The sequence below is a fragment of the Corapipo altera genome, unplaced genomic scaffold (assembly GCF_003945725.1).
Source record: "Corapipo altera isolate COAL_440 unplaced genomic scaffold, ASM394572v1 45, whole genome shotgun sequence".
NCBI classification, from domain to species: Eukaryota; Metazoa; Chordata; class Aves; order Passeriformes; family Pipridae; genus Corapipo; species Corapipo altera.
Genome location: NW_020884877.1, coordinates 13,174,677 through 13,199,821, shown reverse-complemented (window position 1 = coordinate 13,199,821; position 25,145 = coordinate 13,174,677). Strand labels below are relative to the sequence as shown.

Genomic DNA, 25,145 nt, shown 5'->3' with positions numbered 1-25,145 from the left:
AAAACATATGTGGAATACATGAATTAAAGACTGACATGAAGTTTAGATGCAGACTGAGAAGTATCATTTCTATATGACAAATTACAAGGACATGTCCCTGACAACGTCTGTTTTTATCTCCTTTTGTCCTTAGAAATTACTACCTTTAGAAAAAAAATTGCGCCTTCTCCAAGCAGTGAAAGACAACCCACCAACAACCCAGCCTGATCTTCAAGAGGGCAATCACAGCTAGGATCCTGGTGAGCATTCCTGGCATTATGAAAAGACTGTCACTGCCCTTGGAAGAAACTTCGGATACTTTTTACAAACCAGATGCACTGATAAGTTGTGTTCTGATGTGAGAGATCAGAACCAAAGTATGTGATCATGCCAAGAGGTTCCAAAGGCAAGAAAACTGTGCAGAACCTGAAACAATGGACCTAAAGTGCTGAGACTGCAAAAAGACAGAAGATGAGTTTCTAGCCTTTTTTAAGTTGATGCAGTACTGGAAATAAAATCCCTTCCCTCTTTCACTTCATGGATACTTGCTGCACACTCCTACAGGTGTATGAGAGTTTTCCTTTTGCTTCAGGAGTATTTGCAAAAAGAGTATTTGAAAAATGAAAAAGAAACGAGCACCTGAAACTGGGTAATATATTCTTTTGTGAACATCCTGAGGATACCTGAGACTAAGATAACTCAGGCTATCGTCCTTAACCTCGAGAATCTAAGTTGCACCCCCAGACACTTGGCATTCACGAGAGATGTTTACTTAGGTACATATGTGCAACAAAGTTTCACCTCACCACTAGCGGCTGTAAGAAAATTGAGGAAGACTGAGCTGTTTTGTAACATAGAGCAGAATAGCACATGAAGCACAGAACAGGAAGGATGCAACAATTCAATCTTTTAAAGAATTTGAAAAAAAATGTAATTCTACTCCAAAGCAATAGATTTGCATTAAAAAATTATCCAGACTAACCATAGTTCTGCTAACTTTCTTACACTTGAATTGAGATAATTTACTATGTGCTGTTATAAGCAAGATTCTGAAACACATACAGTATGATCATCTAATTCTTCCACAATTTATTAATTTCCTTTGAAAATGATGCTAAAATAAGGAATGCAATTTAAGCATGCTGTAAGCAAACTATTTACACAAGATTGGTACATAAATAGCTTTAATTCCCCCACTAACTTAAATTCATCAGTTTCCAATTTTAATTTTCATATAAAAAATAAAACAGTAGGGGAATTGTTTTTAACTGTTTTGATTCTACAACATGCAAACTAAATGCCTCAAATGAAAATTGGATAGCCCTAAACAGATGTTGTGAGATGAAAATATTTACTCAACATCATTGTTTCAGTTTACTTCATGCATTTCACAAGACTTTTTAAAATCAGATTTAATTTCAAATAATAACGTGCCCTTGTCTCAAAAACTTGGTATAAAGAATGCCTTAGAAGGGAAACCTGCATAACTGAAATTAAAACTAACAAGGTTAAAACCTGGAACTCAGAAAGGAAGAGAAAAAACTAAGTTGTGTAATATTGAAAACCAGCCAAAACTTTTTAAAAAGTTCTAAATGCCAGAAGAAAGTGCAGAACACTACTTAAAGCATAGCTATCTCATCAGAAGCATTAAAACGTTAAAAATGGAGCATTCACAGTTTCACTTGCAGGGATGGTTATTTCAGTTTTGCTTGTTTGGGAGTTTAGACTGTTTTATGAAACAGATGTTAGACCAAAGCCTCACAAGATATCAGCAGATGAAAGATAAATTGTCACCTGGGCAACTATTTACCCTGAAAACTGTCAGGCAATTTTTTGGCCAAATTCAGAGTAGCTAAATTACTCCAGCATAAGATATCTGGCAGGAATGGAATGAAGTCACCAGCACAAACAGCCAACCACTCCCACTCATTATCAACTGGTGTAAGCTGACCAACAGCCCTGACTGCAAGTTCAATGGCAGCAGGCAGATGAGTCCAACAAGGAGCTGTGTACACTCTCGCAGAGGAGGAGCTGGGAAGAAAGATGTAGAAATGCAGACCCCAGTTTTGCAGTGACACTTTGAGTCAACTCTTGAAAGGAATCCCTTTGACTTGATTCCAGCTGTAGACCAACCTGGAAAACTGTTTGTAGAGGGTTTTTTCTATTTAAATAAATGAGTCTTCCAGGTGAGCGTGTCTGGATTGATAAGTAGCAAAGTCCATTCTCAAGCCAATGCTACTTTCTTTCAGGTAATTTCTAGTTTCTTCAGATGGTACTGGAATAGTCAAAGAAGTATATATAAAAAAATATATCCAGCATCCTATAAAACGTTAAGCAACCTATATAAGAGCTGGTAAAATTGCCTTTTTTTTTCCAGGAAATAACCAATCCAAAACTGTGATTCAGTACATTACTAAATTAGCTGAGATGCTATTATGATTATATTTTGATTGACACAGTAAGTTTCCTTTGTCCAGACAACGGCAGAGGGAGAAAGGGCAGTGCAGGTGGGAATCCAAAAACTTACAAATTCCTCCGAATTGACAAAACTTACAGGATCAGAAATACGAAAACCAAGTTGGTACATTTCAGTACCCAATATTTTTCAAAAAGAAACACTGCTTTATATTAAATGTTTGAAGAAAAAAAATCAAGATAAACATGCTAAAAAACCTTTCTTGAAGAAGTAAGTCACTAACGAGTAATGTGAACTGTGCATGTAATCGCTCTTTTTGTTACATACAACACAGTATCTTATTACAAACTGCCAACAAAAGGAACAGACTACTAGAGAGCTTTCTCAGGTTTAATTTCCTCTCAAGATCAAAAGACTGAAGCCAAAACACAGGCGAGAAAGATATCTCTTTGCCAGTGTTTAACATGTAGATACTATTTGATACAGCTTTTGTTGGAAAAGCAATGCTGAAGAGAGTTTCAGCTATGACTAACCAATACCCTTCCCTTTGCCACCACAAGACAACACTAAGCACAATGAGGAATGTGAGCTCTAATAAACATTTGAAGATTAAAAAATGCTCAGCCAAGACTTTTCAGGAGAAATTCAGTGCAACGGAAGTCTCTGCATATGTATGCCTGGCAAAGTGGACATTTTGGTAGAAAAATAATTACTGGACATTTTTCAAAGAAAACTGTACATTTACTGGACAGAGCTGTTGGCTTTGTATTAGGGTTCTGGTGGCTTTCCATTATGCAAATAAAATGTAGGACCTAGGTATAGACATTTTTAATCTCTCACACATTCATGAGTACAGTAAAGATGTCCCCTACTACTTACCTGGGAAGTGAGCCTTGGAAGAACACCTCTCACACAATGGTCTGTAACAACCAAAATCCAAAACCTGTTTTCACAGCTACACTGCTAATAGAGCAAAATACATTATCTGGACCTCGGGCAGTTACCTGCATATTTATTTTTCAACCAAAAGAAAGAGTGCCATACTATATTGTGAGGGGTTATAAACAAGAAGGGGAAGAACAATGCTTTCTGTTACTCTGAAAAAGTGAGTTTCTTCTAACATAAAGAGGGACCAATTACATTCTCCCCAAATTTAGGGGATGGTAGTTTTAATACCTTCCAGTCCATTTACTACTTCTAGACAAGTAGGAAGAATGTCACTATAAATCTCCACCTTATATTTAATATAATCAGGTATTTATAGCTATTCACTTCAGGCAATAGTTTCTGCTATTCATCTAGTACTTCTGTCTATTTAATCACATTTCATATATCCCATTTAATCTCTTGCCTTCCCATGTGAAATTTCTCATAGGAAAATACAGTTAAAGAATCCTTGATGGAACTCCCTTGCATTTTATTATGAACACTATTGAAATATTCTCAAGAACCATCAACAGACAAAGTGATACACATGGCACAGAGCAGGCTCAACTTCTTTTTCACGTCTTTATTTTGCTTCCTTTCTCCTTTTCCTTTTTATCTTTCTTCTCAAGTTTCTGTTACATTTCTTCACAAGCAGTAATATTAGCTACATACCAAACATAAATCTCAGAAATAAGTTCTCAACTTTCTTGTATTTGGTATTAGCCACAGGTCCTTTTTCCAAGATTTAGATTCTGACATCTGAGTTTACCTGTATTAACATGCACAATACGTGCTTTTTGTTACTGATGTCTGTACCCCATGTCCGCATAGGTAACAAAGTATGATGGAGACAAAGACTTTCTCACTGGAAACAGAAAATGCCCTGAAATTTGGAATGCACTGTATGAAATTTACCAAGATAAACAAGCATTTTTATTTTTTCTCACATTAAGAAACACCTATTTTAAGAAAATAGTACTTCTTCTCTGCTTACAGAGATAAAACACGCTGCGAAATTTATCACTCATGACTGTACATTCTGAACTATACTGCAAATAAGTAGTACTGGAATTCATACATGTTCTTAAGCACAGACTCCATTTTGATATTTACATGCTTGTTTCACTTCTGCTTACATGAGCTTCCTACATCATAGTTACACTGATACTAAGTCAGCAGGAAATGAGTTGAACAAAAGAGCAAATGAATAACAGCACCACAGGGGGTCTGAAAAATTTTCAAGGGAACAAAATTGCATCAACAGATATCTTTGGATTTTCCACAGAAACTTCATCTATTCAGGACTAGAAAGAATGGGTATGCTTACGATGGGTATGCCTTAGAATAGTGGCAATTGAAAGCCAGATTTACCCTCTTTCAATTTAGTATGCAGATCTTCTGCATGGTAAGTCTCGTAACCATCTATAAACACTGAAGTGCTGTTAACTAATAGGACCAGTTGGGAGCTACAGGAGCTTATATGAAAAGAAGTGAAGTAGGGCTATGTTCTACCATTCTAATGGAACAGTACTTTCAAATAAAACCTATCATCACTATGCTTAACCCACTGTATTATGTAGGCTTCCACAGCAAAACAATCATGTTCCGATAATCACCATTTAAACCAACGACATGCAGTAATATAAAAGAATTTTCTGCAAAAAGAGTAAAATAAATACCTGCAGGACTGCCAGCATTTTCTCCTTGATGCAGCTGAATACCAGCAGAATCTATAGAGTTTACTGTAACTGTCTGTAGATTTGGCAATTGAGCAGTGCTTAGACTAACTGGAGTTGACGTCAACGCCCCACCTGCTGCAACTTGGCCAAGAGTGAGAGTCTGCACAGGGGTCAGAGTTATTTGTTGACCAGGTGCATTCTGAATTTGCAAGTTCTGCAAGTTCTGAACTCCTTGCACTTGAAACGTCTGCCAGGTTATCTGCCCAGAAGGGGTCACTGTTTGTGCCTGAATTAAAAAAGTTCCAGGATTCAGCTGCAGTTGAAGATTTTGAAGAGCCTGTTGAGAAATACTTTGACTTGCTTGTACACCGTGGATTGTCTGTTGCGCAATACCTTGTACAATCTGGGCTTGACTGGTTGGCTGCTGAGATTCTTGTAGTTGTATGTGTTGTACAATTGGCTGTGCTGTGGAGACCTGAATATTCTGAGCCTGTGTGTCATCAGAGACTGACGTTTGGATGTAATTTCCCTGAAGATCAGAACTATGAACTTGAGCACTGGTTGTGGTCAAGTCATTTGCATTTTGTTCCAATATACTTGAACTGTCTATGGTAACGGGCAATTGTGATGAAGATGACGTTGGCACAAATAAGTCATTATCAGTCGCGGTTTCTGTAATTTCAGGAGAAACTTGCTCACCAGTCCTTTCAGAAGTATCTGAACTCTCCATGGCTTGTCCAGTATTTATCAAGTGCCCATCTGCATTAATGCCTGCTGTCATGGTTTGAGAACCACTGCCAAGTCCCAGAGAATCTAGATCGACACTATTGATGGGTACAAAAGTAATATTTCCTGGCAGTCCAAGAGGGACGTTAGCAACTACCTGTGCTTGGCCAGGATAGGATGAACCACCAATTGCAACTCCCTGAACCTGGACTTGACCAGACTGACTAGATAAGATATTCTGAATATTAGCTGAAGATGTTCCAGAGGCAATGATGGTTTGATTAGAGCCAGGAATGATCTGAATTTGACCGCTTTCTTGATTTATACTGCTATTATCAGAAGAGGCTGCAAAGCCAAGTTGAACTTGCTGACCATCCGCTGTCTGGATCTGGGGTATTACTTGGTATTGTACGTTAGACACTGTACCATTCGACGAATCTGATCCTGGTGCAACAGAAAAGATTTGTTGATTTTGCAAACTCTGAATAGGAAGGACATACTGCCCACTTGAAGTTACTGTGGCAGCACCTGGAATCTGTACTATATTACCAGCTTCGTCCTTTATAGTGGTAGGAGCTGCAGACAAGACCTCCCATCTGTTTGGAGTTCCGGCTAATTGCACAGAAGCCAAATCCCCTGTCTGAATAAAAAGAAAAAAGAAAAGACAAAATTAAAACAAGTGATGTACAGACTACGTGTTAGACCAATCATGCAATTCAACACTAGATATTGATACACTACTGGAAAACATGCAGTACAGCCTGTATGAACATCAGCAACTGGATTAAAACTATGAAATACAAATTTTGTAAGTGAGCTAATGCCTAACTCAGGGTAACCAATCTGTAGGTTTTGAGCTGCACGTTGCTTGCAAACTTCTCAAACACAGCTCCTATGTCATGGCTATGTCAGGTGACCAGCAGCAGGGTTATTCTGGGGGGGTAGGGCTGCTGGGTAATCTAAACCCCTGGCTCTGGGAAGAAGGGAGCTGGCAGGGGCTCCTGGAGCTCTCAGCACCAATTTACCCCAGGATTCAGCTACACTCTGCACCCAGCCTGGCACCTATCACACAGAAGTGGAGAAATCGCCATGCAGCCAGTGCTGCCTGTATCTCCTGGAGCTCCACTGCCTTTTGACTCTGTTATATATGATATAGGTGTGCATGTTGTGACTCTCAGCAGTACAGAGAATGTTAAGAGGTGACATAGTCACACAGATGGAAAGACTGGACAGCCTCAGTTAAGTTACACTAACACAAAGTCCTACTATCTAGAAGCTTATAGGAGTTACTGTTTCACTAGGGAAGAAGGCTTCTAGACTAAGGATTTTTACACTGATATCGTGGTTGGATTAGTCATATGTATCATTTGGGGAGGGGGGGAAATCTCAATTAAGTTGGAACAACAGAAAAGACCAGTGTTTCAGAGCAGACCCCCTAGATGGTTAAAGAACCTAGTATGCTACTGGATTTTATTCAGCAAAGAAAAGGTAAAAAGCACTTACCTTTCTTTACCAAAGCAAGCTTTTTCAGAATAGGGTATTAAGAATTAGATTTAACATTCTGCAATGCTTAGCACAGATTTGCACAGTCAACCAACTTGATATTGTAAATAATAATCAATCTAAAGAATATCAAGTTTATCTGTTCTACCACACTACAGTAAACCAATAGAATAACTTAATATTTATCAACAAGTAAACAACTTGGTCTTACAACCAATTCAGCTCTGTGAAACAAATTTAGTCCCTTTGTCAGAGTCCAAAAGACACAGAAAGAAAACCTCTCGTTTGTCCTTCTGCACTGATACTGTGATCACTCCTGGTAGGGAAATTACCAGAGCATATCACAACTTCTTTGTGATGCTGCATTCTGACTTCACTTACAATAAAACCTGAATATGCAAAATATAGCATTCATCTAACTCTTTCCTAACACAGCACTGAGACTTAGCCAGCCTGAATGAATCCTGTGGCAGCTGAGTGAATTCAGTCCACAGCACTAGATGGAATTTGCTTGTTTCACTTTCTTTTCCTATTCTGGCCCACAACACTAAAATCTTCACATGTACAAAAAAAATATTCTATTTTCTGAGTGCTTATTAAAAAACAGTTTCACTGTGCTTGTCAAGCTTCATTTCCAACAACGAAACACATATCTTGGTTCTAAATACCTCTCAAGAACTATACAAATAATGATAGTGAAAAAAAAAAAAAGAATGCTGGCCTTCTTTAGCCCTCAAAGATATGAGCCATTCACTTAAGAGTTGGACTCAATGATCACTGTGGGTACCTTCCAACTGAAGATACTCTGATTCATGTGTGATTCATAACCTTTCATGTAGTTTATTAGTAAACAGATTCAGCATCGCCAGAACAAAACTAATTTTATGGCCTTAATGCTTCAAGGAAAAGAAAGAGTAAAAGGAGTAATTGTAATTCTGTTTTATTATTTTATTTTCCTCTTATACTGATTAACCTGTCATTTACAGAATATATTTAAATCCTTTAGTCTTTCAAGCTTGTAACTTACGATATTTGAAAAAAAAAAGTAATATTCCATATCATATATCTTATCTAGAAGGTGGCAAAAAATTTCATTTTCCTCTGCTATCACATGAGCTTTATACACTTGCGTTTAATATTGTTCACATACAGTTACCAATTGCTGAAATGTTGCTAAGAAAGTTCATAACTACTCAATTCACAAGCATATAAATACTTATTAACTGAAGGTTTTATAAAGTAACAAAACACCCATAAAAGTTACAAGGTAAAACATCAGTCAGAAAACATCAAAAGCAAAAATATGATTGTTATACGTTTTAAGTGTGTAATTATAAAATAAATGTATACTATAATGTGCTGATAGTAGATGTTAGAACAAAAGAGAAAGAAAAAGTAATGGAAACCATTACAAGTCTGATATAATTCTTCACTGATATAAAACTCTGTACAAGCAAATGCTGTATGCTTAGGCTAAAACTGGACTGATCTAGTATGCAACAGCATGTCTATGTGTACTCTTATGTAATACATATGAACATCCTCCACAGAAATAGTTCAAAGGGAACCTGTCTCCTTCATGATATGGAAGTAACCTATGTTATTGTATTTCCAAGACATGTAGATTCCCATATTGCCATTTTCATGTTAGGCACACATCTCTTCTCACCTTTTCAGGATCTAGTGAAATCTTCCCTCAAATCCTGCTCTGTAAGACTTTTAGCACAATAGAGCCACTCTTCTAGTAGATGTACTTGTCAGTCCATGGAGAAGTTTAGGGCAGCCATGCATGAGGATATGAAGCCATTGCTACAGACAGCACTAAATGCCTGTTATTCACATGTTGCTCTTACAGCTGGCTATATCAGACACCACCAGACGAATCATGAGGAGGGAGGGGCAAAAAAAGGGTGAGGCTTTCAAGAAGCTATCTGGCAGCTATTGAAATTACTAGCATTAAAGCATGAAAAAAACCTGCATGGTAAAGAGTATTTAAGGATGATCTCTAACCTCAAATGGTCATCAACCTGTCATAACAAGATTGACTCTTATACCCCTTCTCAAAGTCTGATGAGCTAGTAGGACATTTCTTGGACTTCTTTCCTACTAACTAAAGAGTAGTAACCTTTCTCTGTATCCTCAGGCAATTAAGCATTTTGGTAGTAACTCAGAAGTTCTGCAACTGATATATGAGCAGTAACATCTGCAGCCTACTTGTTTACTGATCTTTACAATGTAATTGAAATCCTCCCAGTTTTATTTGTTGTCTCTCGGCCATCCGTGAAAAATACTTAAGAGGGTAGAGATAAGGCAACAGTTCCTTTCCTTATCAACTGATACTCAGGCAGCAGCTATTTGGAAGCTGTTCCTTTAAGAGAAGGCTGGACGGTTGCAATCCAAAGGCTCTTTTCAAGAGGAAGGGACAAAGATCTGAGGAAAGTTCAGCACTAGCCAGCCAAGGAGGAGAGAACAGGAAGCAATGGGGAATTCACTGGAAGCAGCATCAGGAAACAAGAGAAAGAGACAGGAACAGAGCAAAGAGAGTAGCTGACACGAGACATGGGAAGAATTAAAATCAAATGATATGTCCACCTGGAGAAAGGTCAAGTACCAACAAAGAGTGGAAGCAACAACCGCTGTTCAGCCTGTCTTTTGATCCTTTAACAGGCCTTGTATAATTTCTAGTGGGTAAAATAAATAGATGTCTCTGAGCCAAAAATCCCATCCCTGAAGAATCAGGGGTCATGATAAATAAAAATCTAATAATTGTCTTGTTCAATGTGTTTAGAGAAAATTAAAGCAACATTAAGTCAAATGTGGAAGGAGATAAAAGAAAGGCATACAGAAGATAAAACACCTTTTAAAAGTGATCTAAACCATACTGGATGATAGGACTTGGGTTATAAAAAATAAAATATCCTTCACCAAAGTAAAACTGGAATGGGAAGAAATCCCTGTGAGAACCTGCCAGGTTATAGATACCTGAATTTCAACACGTCAAATGTGACCAACTGGGTACATGCCTTTAGCCATCAGTATTTTATTGCTAAAGAACTACTGAATGCTTATCTCTGCTGGTCTATGGTGGACTGCTTTTTACTGCACTTTTTGGAAAGTCACTTTTGCCCCATTTAGTCCTGGAGCAAAAGCATCAACAAAATGAGCAGAGGTGGACAGATAATGAGTCATGAGCTCCTAAACATACCAAAAGAAGAAGATTGGACACTGCCTCACCCAAATTGTTGTTTTATGAAAGAGTTAGGGTTCTAATGCATGAGTTTAATACCATGTGTTTACCAAGCTACAGTAAACTATCTCTGCATTCTTAGGTCATTACAAATACTAGATAAAATGCATTTGCTTCGACTCTTTCATTAAAGTATGAGCTAATACATTCTATCTTGTATTTGCCATAGGTTAAAAACATGCTAAACATCCGCCACCGTGGTTCAGTTGACACAAAGCTGCTTGTTAAGGCAAATTAATTCTGTTGCATGTTTCAGCCCTCTGCCAATGAAGCCACTCAATTCAGAGAAATACATACGCCCAAATCAAATGTTTAGAGAAACAAAGAATGTTTCAGGGAAAAAGTATTATCTGGGCCTGCTTAAAATGTTACTTTAAAAGACACGCTAATCTGGTGAAATACATCTGTGTCTCTTTTAAAGAACATCATCTTTTTTCTTAACATGGACAACTGGAGTCAAAACTTCAGTAGCTTTTTATCAATCAGCAGAAGTTCAGAACCTGCCCAAACTAAGACAATACAATATTCCTGGTGTTAGAAGAAACAAGGAAGCTGCAATACTAAGGAATGAGACATGGCAACAAGGAGACGTTTTTAACAAGACTGTAGGTAACTTCATTTGTTTATTAATTATTAATCTATATATGTGTATAAATCTCAATATAACTACATGCCAAACTAGAAATTAGCATTGTGTGAAATGTTTTGTCTTCCTTGTGCTTTTAACTCAGGTTAAAACTCAGCTCATTCAAATCATCAAGAGGGACAAGACAGGAGGACCTGAGATCAGTCAGACTGAACTTGATCTTTGGGAAGGCAATGGAGCAAATAACCTTGAAAATAACCTTGAAAAAATTAGCCTTCAAATAAATTTGGGGAGTGTGGCAGGGGAGAAGGCAGTGATCAGAAGTAGCCAGCCTAGATTTAGAAAGTAGAAATAACTAAGTAACTAACCTGACAATGGGCTATGATCAGAAGACTGGCTGGGTAGATAAGGTTATGCAAGGAATATTATTTATCACTACTTCAGTCAGGCTTTTGACTCTGTCCCCCATAATGTAGGAAAAAGCTTTTTTTTTTTTGTTACCATAAGGGTGATCAAACACTGGAACAGGCTACCCAGAGAGATTGTGGAGTCTCCATCCTTGGAGGTATTCAAAACTCACTGGACGCAGTCCTGAGCGATCTCCTCTAACTGACCTGCTTTGAGCAAGTTGGGGGAGGACCAGATATTCTCCAGACTCCTTCCAAGCCTCAACTGTTCTATGAAATCTTAGACTTCTTACTAATGTTTAAAATTACAGAGAGAACTTTCTGGTTTATGCTGCCTTCAAATATGGAGATGTTTTAAAATGTACATTTTCTTACTTTCTCCAAAACTATAAAGAGAAATAAAACATAATTTTTTTAAAGAACATCCTTAAAGTAACTTCTTCTAGAAGAACTTCTATACTTAGTTCTAATCCAGTACTAGAAAGACTGTGTTCCCCTGGACAGCAGCAGGGGAAATACACTGTTAGTCACTACATTCTACCTGAAACTTCTTTATTCTGCAAAAGTATAAAACAGAGAGAAGCAAGACAATTTCAGGCAGACTTTTATATAGTGGCTGAACACATTCTGGTACATCCGTTCACATCCAGAAACACGGCATCAGGAAGCTATCTTATCACTCACAAAGGAAAAAATGGATGTCAGAATAATTCTGAACTTCCTCAAAATGATCATATAGGCCAGAGAACCAAGTGGTATAGTTAACTCTGACACGTGGCATTCATGCATATTTTTGCCTAGTGAAAAACATGAAATTTAAAATGCCTTCCAATTTCTCTATGCTATCACCACTAGTAGTATTTCCCCCTAAACTGAGGTTGAGCTAGGTGCATCTCAGATGGTTACAGTAATGTTCTGAACCATAAACAAATTGGAATTCCAGATTTTCATTAAGTTCTGTGAAGCAGTGATATTCAATTCTAAAGCTCAAGTTATGCCAAAACAGTCTTAAAAAACTGTAACCTTCATTTGTAAAAGATACAAAGAAATGCTTTGTCTACACCAGATAAATGATACTCATCTTCCCCGCATTGCTAATTATTAAGCTGTCCAAATGTTTTCCACATCATGTTGGTAAGCAACACAAATAAATCATATAAATAATTCTCCTCAGCCTTTTTTTTTTTTTTAGGACTAGAGAATTAGCGTACCCAGCACCACACTAGATGCAACTACATACCACAACTGGGGCAGTCATTTCTGACAGCTCCCATTCTTTGGCGGCTGCCAGAGCCCACAGCTATCAGCCAGCCTGCGCTTTTCCCAATATTCCCCCGCCTTCCAGACCTCCCAAATAACCTCCCATCAGTCTTGCACTGTATCCTCACCTATGCCAGTGCCACACAGACAACCATAAGAATGCTCTTGGGAGTGTGCTAGTTAAAGTGAGTCCTTAGCTTTGCATTACAATGAAGTCAGAGAACACAAACAACTGGTTATCATCTCAGCTTTACAGCTTCTTAAACAATTATCTGATCGTGCCAATCATACAGCTGACCATCAACCCTTTGTCTGACCTAAATCTGTTTGCTTTTTCGTTTTCACCCCTACGCACAGCTCTGCCACCTTCTGCTTGGTTTCTCATTTTCACCTAATGCTAAAATCTTCGCAGATGTTTAAACTGGAATGAAACTAGAGTATTTATAACTAAACGAAAAAGAGTCCTAAATATGACAGTTGGAAGTAGAATTGTTAGTCAACGATAAATAGTGAAAAAGTAAGACCCAAAATAAAACTTCTCAGACTTTAAATTCCCAGGAGAGGGAAAGATATCCAGAGAGACCAAAACATGAGCTGTCATTCTAGGTCAAGCAGTAGTGCATACCATCCTAGCAAGGCTTTCACACATACCAGAAGGCAGCAATATTCAAGGCAAAGTTTCCACGGCAAGCATTTGAACAAACCACGGACGCAGCAGTATGGCAACTGAGGAAAAGATTCTCAGGTAAACAAATTCAAGGCCATGTACATGAAAATCCAAAAGCAGCAAGCAACACACAAAACAGTGATGTTGGTTGATCATAAGCAGAATAAATCACGGAATCAAAGCTGAAAGATTTCAGTCTTCATCAACGCACAGAGAGACAAGATTCAAAAGTAATGCCTATTAGGGCCTCTCATTCAAAAGCAAATATAGTTCTAACCAGAATCCTGGGCAGACCTGAAAACCTTGTGGACTAGAGACAGCCTGCCAGGTCATTGACAGGATGGAAAGAAGAAGAGGGTTGAGTTTAATTCTGTCAATTGTTTTCATGTGCCTTCCATTACAAGCAGTTGTCATTTTCATTAGTCTTTTTATTTTGCCACTAATCCTGTCAGTGGCATAACAACAAAGTCCACTCAAACAGCAGGCCTGGACTCAGATACCAATACAGAATCATAGCATAATTTCAGTTGGAAAGGACTTATGAAGGTCATCCGTCCCAACCCCTGGGTTTAAAGCAGAGACAACTAGATCACAACAAACAACAACATTTGCTCCAGCTCTTCCCAAATCCCATACACGCAATATTCCCTACATTCCTATAGGAGTTTTGCTGTTGCTTTTAAATCATACTGCTGGTCTCTTGGGGAGCAGCTGCAGCATTCCATTTCAGCCAGGAAAGCAGTGTGCTAGCCCAGCATATGGGCTCCAGCCCTGCCAGTTCCTAGGAAGCAAGTGTCAGTCAGTAAAACAGTAACAAAACAACCCCCAAACCACAGTGCCACTAGCCCTACACATGCAGGCTCTTCAAACACTTCTAAGAGGAAGTACTTAGTTTAACTTCTACTATCTCTTTGTATGGATTGAAAATTCTACCAGATGTTCAGCAGACAGAACTGCAGTCCAGGTATAGAACATAGTGGGAAAGGGCTGCCTCCCCGTCGCTACATTAGGCACTATCACCAATACACAGATATCAAACTGATTCATCTTTACTCCTGAGAAAGGAAGGAGCATCACAAACTGCAGGAAGACGCTTATGTCGCTATCTATGCATATAGATTTCATTTTCATTATGAGGTACCTACAACTTAAGGCTTTTAGCTCCTTCCTCCATCCTCTGATAAGATAAACTCAGGGGACCAGAAAAAAAATCTTTACTGCACTAATCCCTTTTGGCCTTCTGTTTTTCACAAGGAATGTATTTCAGGGCCTTTAGTCCCTCCTCTCTCTTTATTAAGGTCATCTTAATTAACTCCAGTGTCTAGTTCAGCTGCTGTAGGTATCTCCTCCAATTTATATTTAGTTTCCACCCAAAATATTCTGAATCATTCAAGAGTTATGTTGTAGGAGTGTAAAAATTACCAGAATGCTATAACCTAACTCACAGAAGATATGTAGGAGGGGCCTATCTGCATGTATGAAAAGTAGTGAGTGAGCTTATATTCAGATTTGATTTAAGATTTTGGCTTCTCTTGAATTGCATCTGCCTTGCCCTGAAAAGCTTCTTATACGTAAACGCAACAACAGATTAATTTAACAGGAATAAAGAAATACCATTCAAAACTGCTTTGCCCATTTTGAACTATCAGGAACCATTTGTCCTGTACTACCATTCTAGTATCCTGTCAGCCCTAGTACTGCTCATCCTAAGCGAACAACCCCTCCTCACGGTGCACAATTCCAGATTTACAATGAGAACAACCTTAAGGTGAACATAGGAAAGGAGGCAATTGATAAAACGTAATTCATTTTTCAATATGTATGTTTGTACTTTTCAGTGCTGCATGCATCCAGTATTATGAAACAAATCTCAGAGCTATCAGGCACTTACCAACAATAGTAAGATTTTTAAAAACATACTGCTTGACCAAATAAACAAGTTTGGCAGAAAGGATGCTTGAAAGGGAGTCAGAATCTTAATATATTTTTGAGCTCTGTCATTAGTCTACAACCTGCTGTATGACCTCAGACAGCTATTTTACTTCAGCTTCCCTTTATGTAAAGTAAGCTGAAATGCACAGATGAAAAGTACTTTAAAGTTTAGCACTCAAGTATTCAGAAACTTAATAATATCACTAACATTTCCACATTTGTTAAAAGCTTGCCACAGACACTTCATGCACCAGTATAATGCTTTGAGTTTTTCTTCCTATTTGCAGAATTCTAAAACATACAAGGCTGTTGTATGGCAAATTTAAAAAACAAAACTTGTTTTAAAAGAAAAGAAAAAAGGTTTTTTTGCTAATTTTAAAGATGTTTTTGTAAAGAAAAACTAAAATTAGAGGTAATATGTCTGGTTTTCCAAGGCCAAAAAAACTACTTCAGCTTATCATTTTAGAAGATATTTTGGAACTCTCTTTTAATATACCAATATTTTCAGCTATTTGGAAATGCACAAGAGCTTTGAGTTTTATGAGCGTATGCCAACAAAAGAGTTTAGCCAGACCAATTAAGAAACATGCGAGTTTCCATTAGGCTTTTGTTATGCGGATTGTTAAATTAGCTTCAGCACGAATATATTTCTAGTCTGCAAGATCCCTCTCATCACGCAAGGTCCCAAGGTCATCAAGGTTCCTTTTAGAGCCGACAGCGCATGAGAGATAAGGACAGAAATTCGGTTTGCAATACGAGGAACCGCACGATAACTCTCCCTAGAAAAAACAGCGTCGATACAGGAAGCTGCTTTCCACCACTGCGTTCGCTTCTAAACAGCCATTTTACTTCACTACATCCTTCCCTACAGCCAGCCTTCATTTTGTGTTCCTGCCTGGCTGCGCGGTTCCCGGCTGACAGCCTGGAGAGGATACCGGGGGCGCGCTCAGGTGGAGGTGAGATGCCTCCCAGCATCGCCGGGTGCCGAGCGAGCCGTTCCGGTGCCCGGGTCGGGGGAGGGAGGCTTCCCGCCTCCCCCCCTTTTTGAAAGTAAATGAAGCCGCCGCTCCCAATGGCGGGGGAGGGGGGAGCTTGGCTCCCTCCTCCTCCCGGGAGCCCGGCTCCTCCTGGAGAGGCAGGGGAGCCCGGGGACCCCTCTCCTGGCAGGTCGGCCCTGCTATCGTCCCTCCCCCCGGGCGGGCAGTGCCGTGTGTCCCGTCCCTCCCCCCGGGCGGGCGGGCTGGCTGTGCAGTCTCTCCCCCCGGCAGGCCGTGCGAGAGCGGCGGGGCGGGCACTCACCGCTCCGGCAGAGTGAGAGGCAGCGGCGGCGGCGGCCTCATCCTCCTCCGGCGACGGCGGGCCGATCTTGCTGCAGGTGGCCGCCAGCAGAGCGAGCGGTGACGGCTGCGCGTCCTACCCACAATGGGCGGGTTCAGGGAGAGAAGGGGGGTGGCGGTTAGTGCGGGACAGCGACCGGGCTCCTCGCAGACGCGCACACAGGAAGCGGCGGCGGCGGCACCGGCTCCGCACCCGCTCACAACGTGTCACCCGGGGGAGGGGGGGGGGAAGGGGCCCGGCTGGGCCTGCGCTCACCTGGGGGGCGGCCGCCCCGGCGGAGGCCGAGGCGGCGCCGTTGCCGTGCTGGAGATACTCGCTGTGGCTGCTGCTGTCCACGTCTAAGGCAGCCATTTCCTCTTGTTTCACGGGCTTCTCGGGAGCTGCGGGCACAGCGGGGAGGGGGAGGGGAGAGTCACTGACGGGAGCGATCACCCCCCTCCCTCTCCCTCCCTCCCTTCCTCCCTCCCTCTCCCCCCCCCTAACCCCAGCGCTCCCCCCGCCCTCCCGCACGGAGCCCTCCTCCTCCTCCTCCTCCTCCTCCCCGTGCTGCTGCCCCTGCCCCTCTTCTCCCTCCTCCCCCTGCTCCTCCTGCTGCTGCTCTCAGTGCCGGTCTCGCCTCGCTCGCACACGGACGCTCCGGGGCCGGAGCGGGGACGCGCAGGGCCGGAGCAGGAGCGGGGAGCCCCCGGGGCGGCTCGGTCGGTGCGTACGTACCGGTCATGGTGTGAGTGCGAGCGGCCGGCTGGCTGGCTGGCTGGCTGGGCGGGAGGCAGGCAGGCAGGCTGGCTGGCTGGCTCGCACACAGGCCCTGCTGGCTGGGGCTAGGCGGCTGCCGCCGGGGACATGCTTATTGTGCTCACGGCGGGCTGAAGCGGCGGCGGCGGCCCGAGCCTACTCCGGTTTTTTTTTCCTATTTTGATTGACGGTGCGGGAAAGCCGAAAGGTGGGGCTTGCCGCGGGAGAGGGGGCCCGGCCGACACCGCCGCCCGCCCGCCCGCCTGCCAGCCCGGAACTCCCGCCCACGCCCGCGCGCGCGCGCGCTCATTGGCTGCGCCGCGCCGCCGCCGCCGCCCGTACTGGCCGCCCGGGCTGCCAGTCACCCGCCGGGGGCGGGGGGGGCGCCCCATGCCGGGGCGGCTTCCTGTTTGCCAGGGCTGGTGCGGGGAACAATGAGCGGGACCCGTCGGGAGCCCGCGGCCCGTGCCCGCCGGGCCCCTCCGCCCCGCCGTCGCCCCGACGGGCGGCCCCGCCGCCGCGCCCCCTTGATTTCCCGGGGCCTGTCCGCCCGCCCGCGGCGCAGGGGTCAGCGCACAGCCACAGCTGCGCGGCGGCGGTGGCGCTCTCTCCTCCCTGCCCGCCCCCCCGCGCCCCCGCCGCTCCTGTGCCCGGGGGGCGCCGGGCCGGGGCCGCGCTCGTTCGAAATCTCCCCGCCGGGGCTGTCAGTCACGGCTGGCGACAGCCGCGGCTCCGGGGCAGCGGCTGAGCTGCGTCCTGCCTGCACACAGCGCCGCCGCCGCAGCGCTTTGTCCCGTCGGCGCTAAGATGTCGGCGCAGCGTCCCCAGGGGAGCGGGCCCTGCCCGGCGGGTGCCGCGGGCGGCCCCCCCTCGGGACGGGGCACCCGGGCCAGCGCCGGGGGCTGCTCACGCCTCAGCTGGGCGGCCCTGTCGTGACGCGGTTGCATAAGCGCTGTGGCTGCAGCGGGCTCGCACCTGCCTGACCCGGCCGGGCCGAACATAAAAACCTCATCTGCCTCCTCTGCAGAACAGAGCCCGTCGAGGGTAGGGCCGTGAGTTAGGTTTTAGCGCGACACGTCCTCGCAGCGGGAGTATCTGCCCTGAGCTGGGGAGCCGAGCCTTGGCACCGATCGGGTGTTTGTGCCAGGAGGTTTTATTTTGGTCATGTTAAGGAGAATTAGTAAGATTCCCCTCAGCGTCAGTTTGCTGCTCTGCCCCTCGTGTTACGCAACACAAAGGAAACTGGGAGCTCTCGGATTGTTAAACTAAGGCAGGAAATATGTTTAAAGCGTTACATAAGTATATGATGATACAGGAATGATTATTAGTGGGGCCTGTTTCTCTGTTACACCACGTAGCTTGTGAAGGGTTCCTGTAAAGGGGAGCAACGTCGGCTTGGCCTTCCCTTACGTCTAAATGCATGTGCAGGGTGACAGGACAGTGCGTGGGTTGTAGCAGTGATTTTGACCCTTAGCTTGCAAATTCCCCTGAAAAATGAATTTTTCTTAGTTATCTTTAGTGTGGTGTTCCAGAGAGTCTGAATGAGGCAGAAAAGTGTTAGACTGAAGAGTACAAACCTACTTTACTGTTACAATATTTAATGTAATTAGCACTGAGGATTACCTGGGAGATACAGCGAGCACAGACTCTCATATGTCAATAGTTATGCTGAGTATTTGTAGTCACTGGCTATGCAGATAAACCCACGGTGAGGTTAGTACCTAGGAAACCTAGAATTATGGTCAGGATTTTCAACAGCTTCTCTGAGCAGAGAATAAACAGTGCTTTTTAATCAGTCCAGCACAATGACCTTGCAGTAACTGCCCAGTCTTAGCTTAGAAACTATTACCGAACAGGAAAAAATGCACTGAGAAAATGTGAACTTAATATCAGGAAGTTATGATGAAAGAAGATTGCTATATCTTCACTGTCAGTGGAAGATTGCTCTTACTGTGTGATATTTAGTCTTATTTCAAGCCAATTTACTTTTGCCAGTATGTTGAGAGTACCTTCAGGTAACTTAATAGTAAGTTGTAAATTAAATCCCAAGGCTGTTCGTTACAATTCATTTTTTCCAGGGCAGTTAAAAAAAAAAATCCCACTTCTGTTTGTGAAATGTCTGTATTTGTTTACGTAGTCTTTTGTCATTCTACTTTAGAATCAGTTGTTGGCAAGTTAAATAACATAGCCATAAAGAAGAAGCTTTGGTTGCAATTTGTATTTTTTGTTTTAATAATAAAACAATGAGAAGCAAAAGTTGTAACTAGTTAGAGAAGTCAATTCTTTTTTACATAGTGTCAGAAATAATTTTTTGCCAGTGTAAGCTAAAGTATGCAACATTTAAAGATGTGTCAGTAGGCATACATAAGGAGATTTTAGGAGATAAATGAAAATGCAATATCAGAAGTTACCAGTGAAATATATGGTAGTCTGTCATCCTGGATCCAGAACTATTACAGATTACTTTGGACTTCCAGTAAGGAAGTCATTTGTTTAAAGACTGATGTGTAAGAAAAATAATTCCTGTTCATATGCTGTGAAAGAGGGAATGATAGTAAAAAACTGGCCCTTGCTATTTAGCAGGGTATTGCCAAACACTGTCAATGGCATTTTGCTTTAGGACGATTATGTTGTTTAGGACTTAATCTAAATATGAAAGTTGGTCTGCCTTCTACAATTGTGTGTATGTTGAGAGCTCTCTGACTTAAGTGAGGCCTTATCAGTAGAGCAGTTTACCTGCATGGATCTGATTGCAGGCTTGGGGTGTAACTGCAGTGCTTTAGGATAGAAGTGTTTGAAATACCAATAATGGGATTGAGTTTATATATAAAACAGTTTTTCGGTGCAGTACAACTCAGAGGTAATTAGGCTTAACAGCACTAGTTGAGGACCATCTTTTTCTAGTCAAGTATCTCAAATTAGGTAGGACACTGTTATGGTAACATTAAATTCAGATAAAAAAGAAGCAAACCAGAACATTTGTAGACCATTTTAAAAGTATACAATTAAAAAATAAAATTACAAGAAAGTTGCAAAAAAAGATGTACTGTTATAAAAAAGAAGTGTGAAGAGACTCAGAAATATGTTAAATGTTAAATAGAAAGTGGTTGGTAATAGAAATCAAGTGTTTATATACCACTTCCCAGTGGAGATTAGGAACACATGACAAGGAAAAAAAAATTTAAAAAGTAAAGAAAATACATTATTTGCAGGGTTTTTTGCTTATCAATATACTAGCATCAAGACGTTCACTAGGAAAATTCTGGATGTATCAGGGAGATACTGTTTTGGAACTGGACCGAAGTTCTGTTAGGGGCGATCTTCCTGCTGAGTTAGCACTGCTCTGATATCCCCACAGAGACTGAGCTCCATGCCCAATTAGAGGAGTCATTGTTTTCTCTTTCTTGAGATTACCCACCAGATGTACTGTATCAGTATGTGAGCTGAATAAACTAACCATGACCAGTTTATTATTAAAGAGCTTTGCCTCTTTAAGCCCCTACCTCCTCCTTCTAGCCTGTTCATGGTAAACTGCAGGTCCTGGGATGAATTCTCAATCCATTCGCTGAAAATGGTGTGTTGCAATTTGAGCTGTGTACATACACTGGTCTATACATAATGAGAATACCTCCAGCAGATACCAGAATGCAGTAGTTTCAGAACTGAGATGCAGCCTTAGTGGTAAGTAGCAGTGTACTTTGGGAGAGGAAGCAATACCTACCTGCTTCTGATAAAACTTGAGAGAAGGTTTTGACAGAAAGAACACTAAAACTTGATACCTACCCTGTATTTCAGCTCAATGCTGAATTTGTCCACTGTAAGTTATATCTCATTGGTGTAAGTCTTGGAGCTCAGTCTCTGTGTATGTTCAGTACAAATTGAGAAGAAAGTGCACCACCTAACACAATTTCCAACCAGCACAATGCCTGCTATACTTGGAAATGGTGTTTCTGTCTTAATAGCCCTTTGAAACTTCTGAGCTATGACATAATATTTCTGTCTTTTAATAGTCCCTTCTATTGGTAACCCTGCATTTATTTAAAAGAATGTATTATTGAAGGGCTGTTGGTATGTGGTCCAGTTCAGTGTTCACTCACAGCTGTGGTACTCTGTTCCTCTGTAAAGTGGTGGGTTTGCCATGCTGAAGGCTAGAATGCAACTGGACAAGACGGACAGGAATGCATTCTGCTGTGATGTGTTCTGTACCACTGGGAAAACTCAGGCTGAGGTCGCTTCAGTTTGAAAGGCTGGGTTTAAAATTACATTGAAGAATCAGTAGGGATTCCATTCAACAAGTTACCTTAACACTACATTCAGCAAGCTTCTGGAGAGACAACAAGCAGCATTATCTGCAAATCTTGTACCTCAGAAAGTAACCAGGACACAAAAAAAAATTCAGGGGAGGTATCCTTTTGAATTTGCTATAATAATCTGTTTAAAATTTAAGTAGAATACAGAAGGCCATATGTTTTGGTTTCTAAGTGCCAAATATTTACATGGTACTACAAAACCCAAGATAATTATAAGGTTCTGAATCAGACCTATTAAACTTACTAGAATTCATCTTCATTCTGGATTTCCGCCTTCCTTTGCACTTTGTTTGAGTCTTTCAGCAGAAAGGAAAAGGAACGTAGCTACCAGTCCTGGATACTGCACTCTTAATTTCTGCATTCTGTATGGGTCCATTTGCTTAAAAATATTGGGACATCTTTACAGAGGGCCACAGGAAGAACTGACAGGATGTTGCGAGCTTTCGTGAGTCAGCACACAGTAGTTGGAGATAGTTGCATGACTTGACTGTTGAAATAAACAGAGAAATGAGCTTTTGCCCGGTATAAAATCAGCAGTGGTCAGAGAAAGGTGTTGACTGGCATTGTGTCATCATCCCCCAGAAAGCACCTCCCTGTTCTGACATGAGTGGCTACAAGACCACAAATTCTGCAAGGCGGGAGCAGGCTTGAGCAGTAGGTGTGGTTTGCCCAGAAGCTGAGCCAACCTAATAGCTCATGGACATTGCCATAAGAAAATAAACCCTGCAAAAATACTGCTTCCCTTATTGTGAGCTAAATTGAGTCAAACTAGACACAGTGGGGAACATGGGTGGGAGCAGATGAGGAGAGTTAAGACTCCTTTCAACAGCAGCAAGTAGATTAATTCAGTGTATCAAGCTTGCTAGACAACACAGGAATTTGCTTTTGGCTATGTTTTTGTAAAGTGCCTGTCAGTAGCCCAGGATTTCAAGCCTTAAAGGAGCACAAACAGTACCTGGGAGTGTGTGAAATATCAAGATATTTGTATAGTCTGCTGCACAAGTATGAGGGTATCCAAGTGTAACCATCTAAAAAACAAATAATATTTATTAATAGTGAAATTGGATTTTAGAAGAGCAATTTTTCTGTTTTAAATGGGGAAGCAATTATAAAAATATTAGTATCTGCTTGAAACAACTCCGTTAAAGAGAGGTCAAATTGAAATCTGGTATCTGGATCCAGCTGTTAGCAGGGCAGACGTTCGATTCCACTGGTCGGCTCGCATCCAGTGGAAACTGTTGATGGGATAAAGGCAGGCCTAGCAAACTGATGGACAGTGTAGCAGGCACAGCAGGGACATGCCAGCTCCAGACACTTCCTGCACTTGGCTGGAGGTCTGAGACACACAGCCTAGCCACAGTAAGAGGAAGAACCTGTGAATAAGTAGCCGTAGCCTAACAACCTAGTCTGTGCACAAACCTGAAGGCCGTGACTGTTCACCGACACAGATGACAGATCTTCGAGGAATGAGGCCAACAGAAAGTCCGTCCAAGCTCTACATCCACCAGTGTGAGAGGACAATCCTCTGCAACATTGTTTCTAGCCTAGTCATTGTATTTATGAATTTTTTTGAGCAATTGAGACAAAGTAAGTCATGTTCCTTTTTAGTCAGAAATTCTTCCTCGTTTGTTACAGCTGTAACTCTCCCCAGGTGATATGTTCTTGTATGTTTTGCAAATTGTCAAATTCCCTGAGGACACCTAATATTTGACTCGTAAACAGGTTCTTGTCTTTAATAACATGTTAGAGAAAACTGTTTCTGCTGTTTTTTCTTTCTTTCTTGTGTTTAACTATGTGACTACGATAGGGGATAAATTTCAGTGTATTTGCACAAGTTGGGTTTTTTTTCCCCCATTAATTTTTTTTGCTTTTAATTGTGTAACAAAATAAATAAAGAGAATATTAATTAAATCTTCCCTGTAAAATGTGTGGGTTTTCTTCAACTGGCAGCATAGTCCATCTAAGTAAAAATTTATTTCATTAACAATATTTGTTTCTTATGAAGATAAAATTAATTCATCTAAGCTCCCTCCCATTTGGAGAGAGGTGGCAGGAAAAAGCAGATGGGTATATATCTGAAAACTTGCCATTTAGTGGGTTAATCACTGTAGACACTTCTTTCATTTTACCTCCCTTAAATTAGAAATACATTATCTCTTTTCAAGCTTCCTGAAAGTTACTGCCTTTGGGCCCCATCATTATCCTGTTTGTTTATGCTTAATTCCTACCCTTCAAGGTCATCAGAACAGATAAAATTTAATTATAGAAATAATTGGGGGAAAAAAATCATAGATCCTTTAGGTAAGGTTAGAAAAATTGTTCAGAGGAAGAGGCCACATAATGATGACTTGCAGAATCAGTAATAGAGCATCCAAGGATCTTTCTCCATAGCCCATCGCAAAATTGGAATAGAAGTAAATAAATAGATACATAGATAAAGTCACCTGAAAGGAAAACATGTCTTGTATACTTCTTGTCTAATGTAATTCTATCTTTCTCCCAATTTGGCATTTTATTTTTAATAGTACCGATAGAAAAGCAGGCCATTGAAATGAAAGAGCCTGGCAAATTATATACTTGCACATATGTTTACTGAAAAATTGAAAACTTAATAGGAGTTACAAATTCTGAAAGGCAATACTTCTGGAGGGATGAAATGACTTATTTTTATGAATCTCAGTCTGAATTTCCCTTCCCAAAACAAAAGCAAGTAGGACTCTCTAGCTCCCTCTAGAAGAAGGAAGTGGGGGACTGTAGTCCAAACCACATCCTGTGCTCTTTCTGGCATTTCTCAGTTACAGCAGCCTAAAGGCCTGAACAGACAGTGAGGGGTCAAGTGAGTGTCCATTTAAGGACATTCCAAACCTGGATGGCAGTTCTAAATTCTTACATATCTTTAAGTGAGGGGTGTTTTTTGTTGCTTAGACAAAAATCCCTCACCGAATCTTTGAAAAAGGAGTTGTGGGTAGTGACTTGCAAAAGAGGGCTGGACAGGAGACAGTGTGACAGGAGAACCTTCCCTAAGAGGTGTCTGGTGCAGGGAACAACCTGACCTCATAGTGGTTCTCAGCATTTTGTTTTGATTGGTGCTAGGAGGCTGCACTCAGCCCATGTCATCTCAACTGGCTGGCTTGGATGCCCCCAAGGTGCCTGGTCTACTCACCCTATGAAGATTTCCAGTTGTTGAACAGAGTTCTGGCATGTTCAGAGTGGCATATAAAACCTTTGTTGTTTTTCCTACCAGCATAATTTCATTAAAGTAGACAAAAGCACTAAGAGGAGCAGAACAAATTAGGTTTGTGCCTTTCTACTTACTAACTTTGAAAAAGAAGGTGGATAGTTCTAGGGATCATTTCACATTTTTCCGTGTCTACATTGCAGAGAAGTCAAAATTTAAAATTTGGACAAGACTGGTAACAGATGCATTCCCCTT

The 25,145-nt window shown here is 41.6% G+C and overlaps 1 protein-coding gene across 2 annotated transcripts in view; it reads right to left on the bottom strand.

The window, feature by feature from the left end:
- The window catches only part of SP3 (Sp3 transcription factor), a 34,329-nt gene extending 16,661 nt beyond the window's left edge, over window positions 1–17,668 (bottom strand). Inside the window, exons 1-5 of one of the 2 annotated variants that reach the window (XM_027637112.1) lie at window positions 17,382–17,668; window positions 16,923–17,047; window positions 16,629–16,742; window positions 6,277–6,367; window positions 5,002–6,171 (exon numbers count right to left, since the gene is read on the bottom strand). In XM_027637112.1, coding sequence (XP_027492913.1) covers window positions 5,002–6,171; window positions 6,277–6,367; window positions 16,629–16,742; window positions 16,923–17,047; window positions 17,382–17,388 — 1,507 coding nt within the window. In that variant the 5' untranslated portion in view covers window positions 17,389–17,668. Of the gene's footprint in view, window positions 1–5,001; window positions 6,368–16,628; window positions 16,743–16,922; window positions 17,048–17,381 lie in introns of both variants that reach the window. The other variant, XM_027637110.1, reaches the window with a different exon arrangement.
- Between the last annotated feature and the right edge of the window lie 7,477 nt (window positions 17,669–25,145).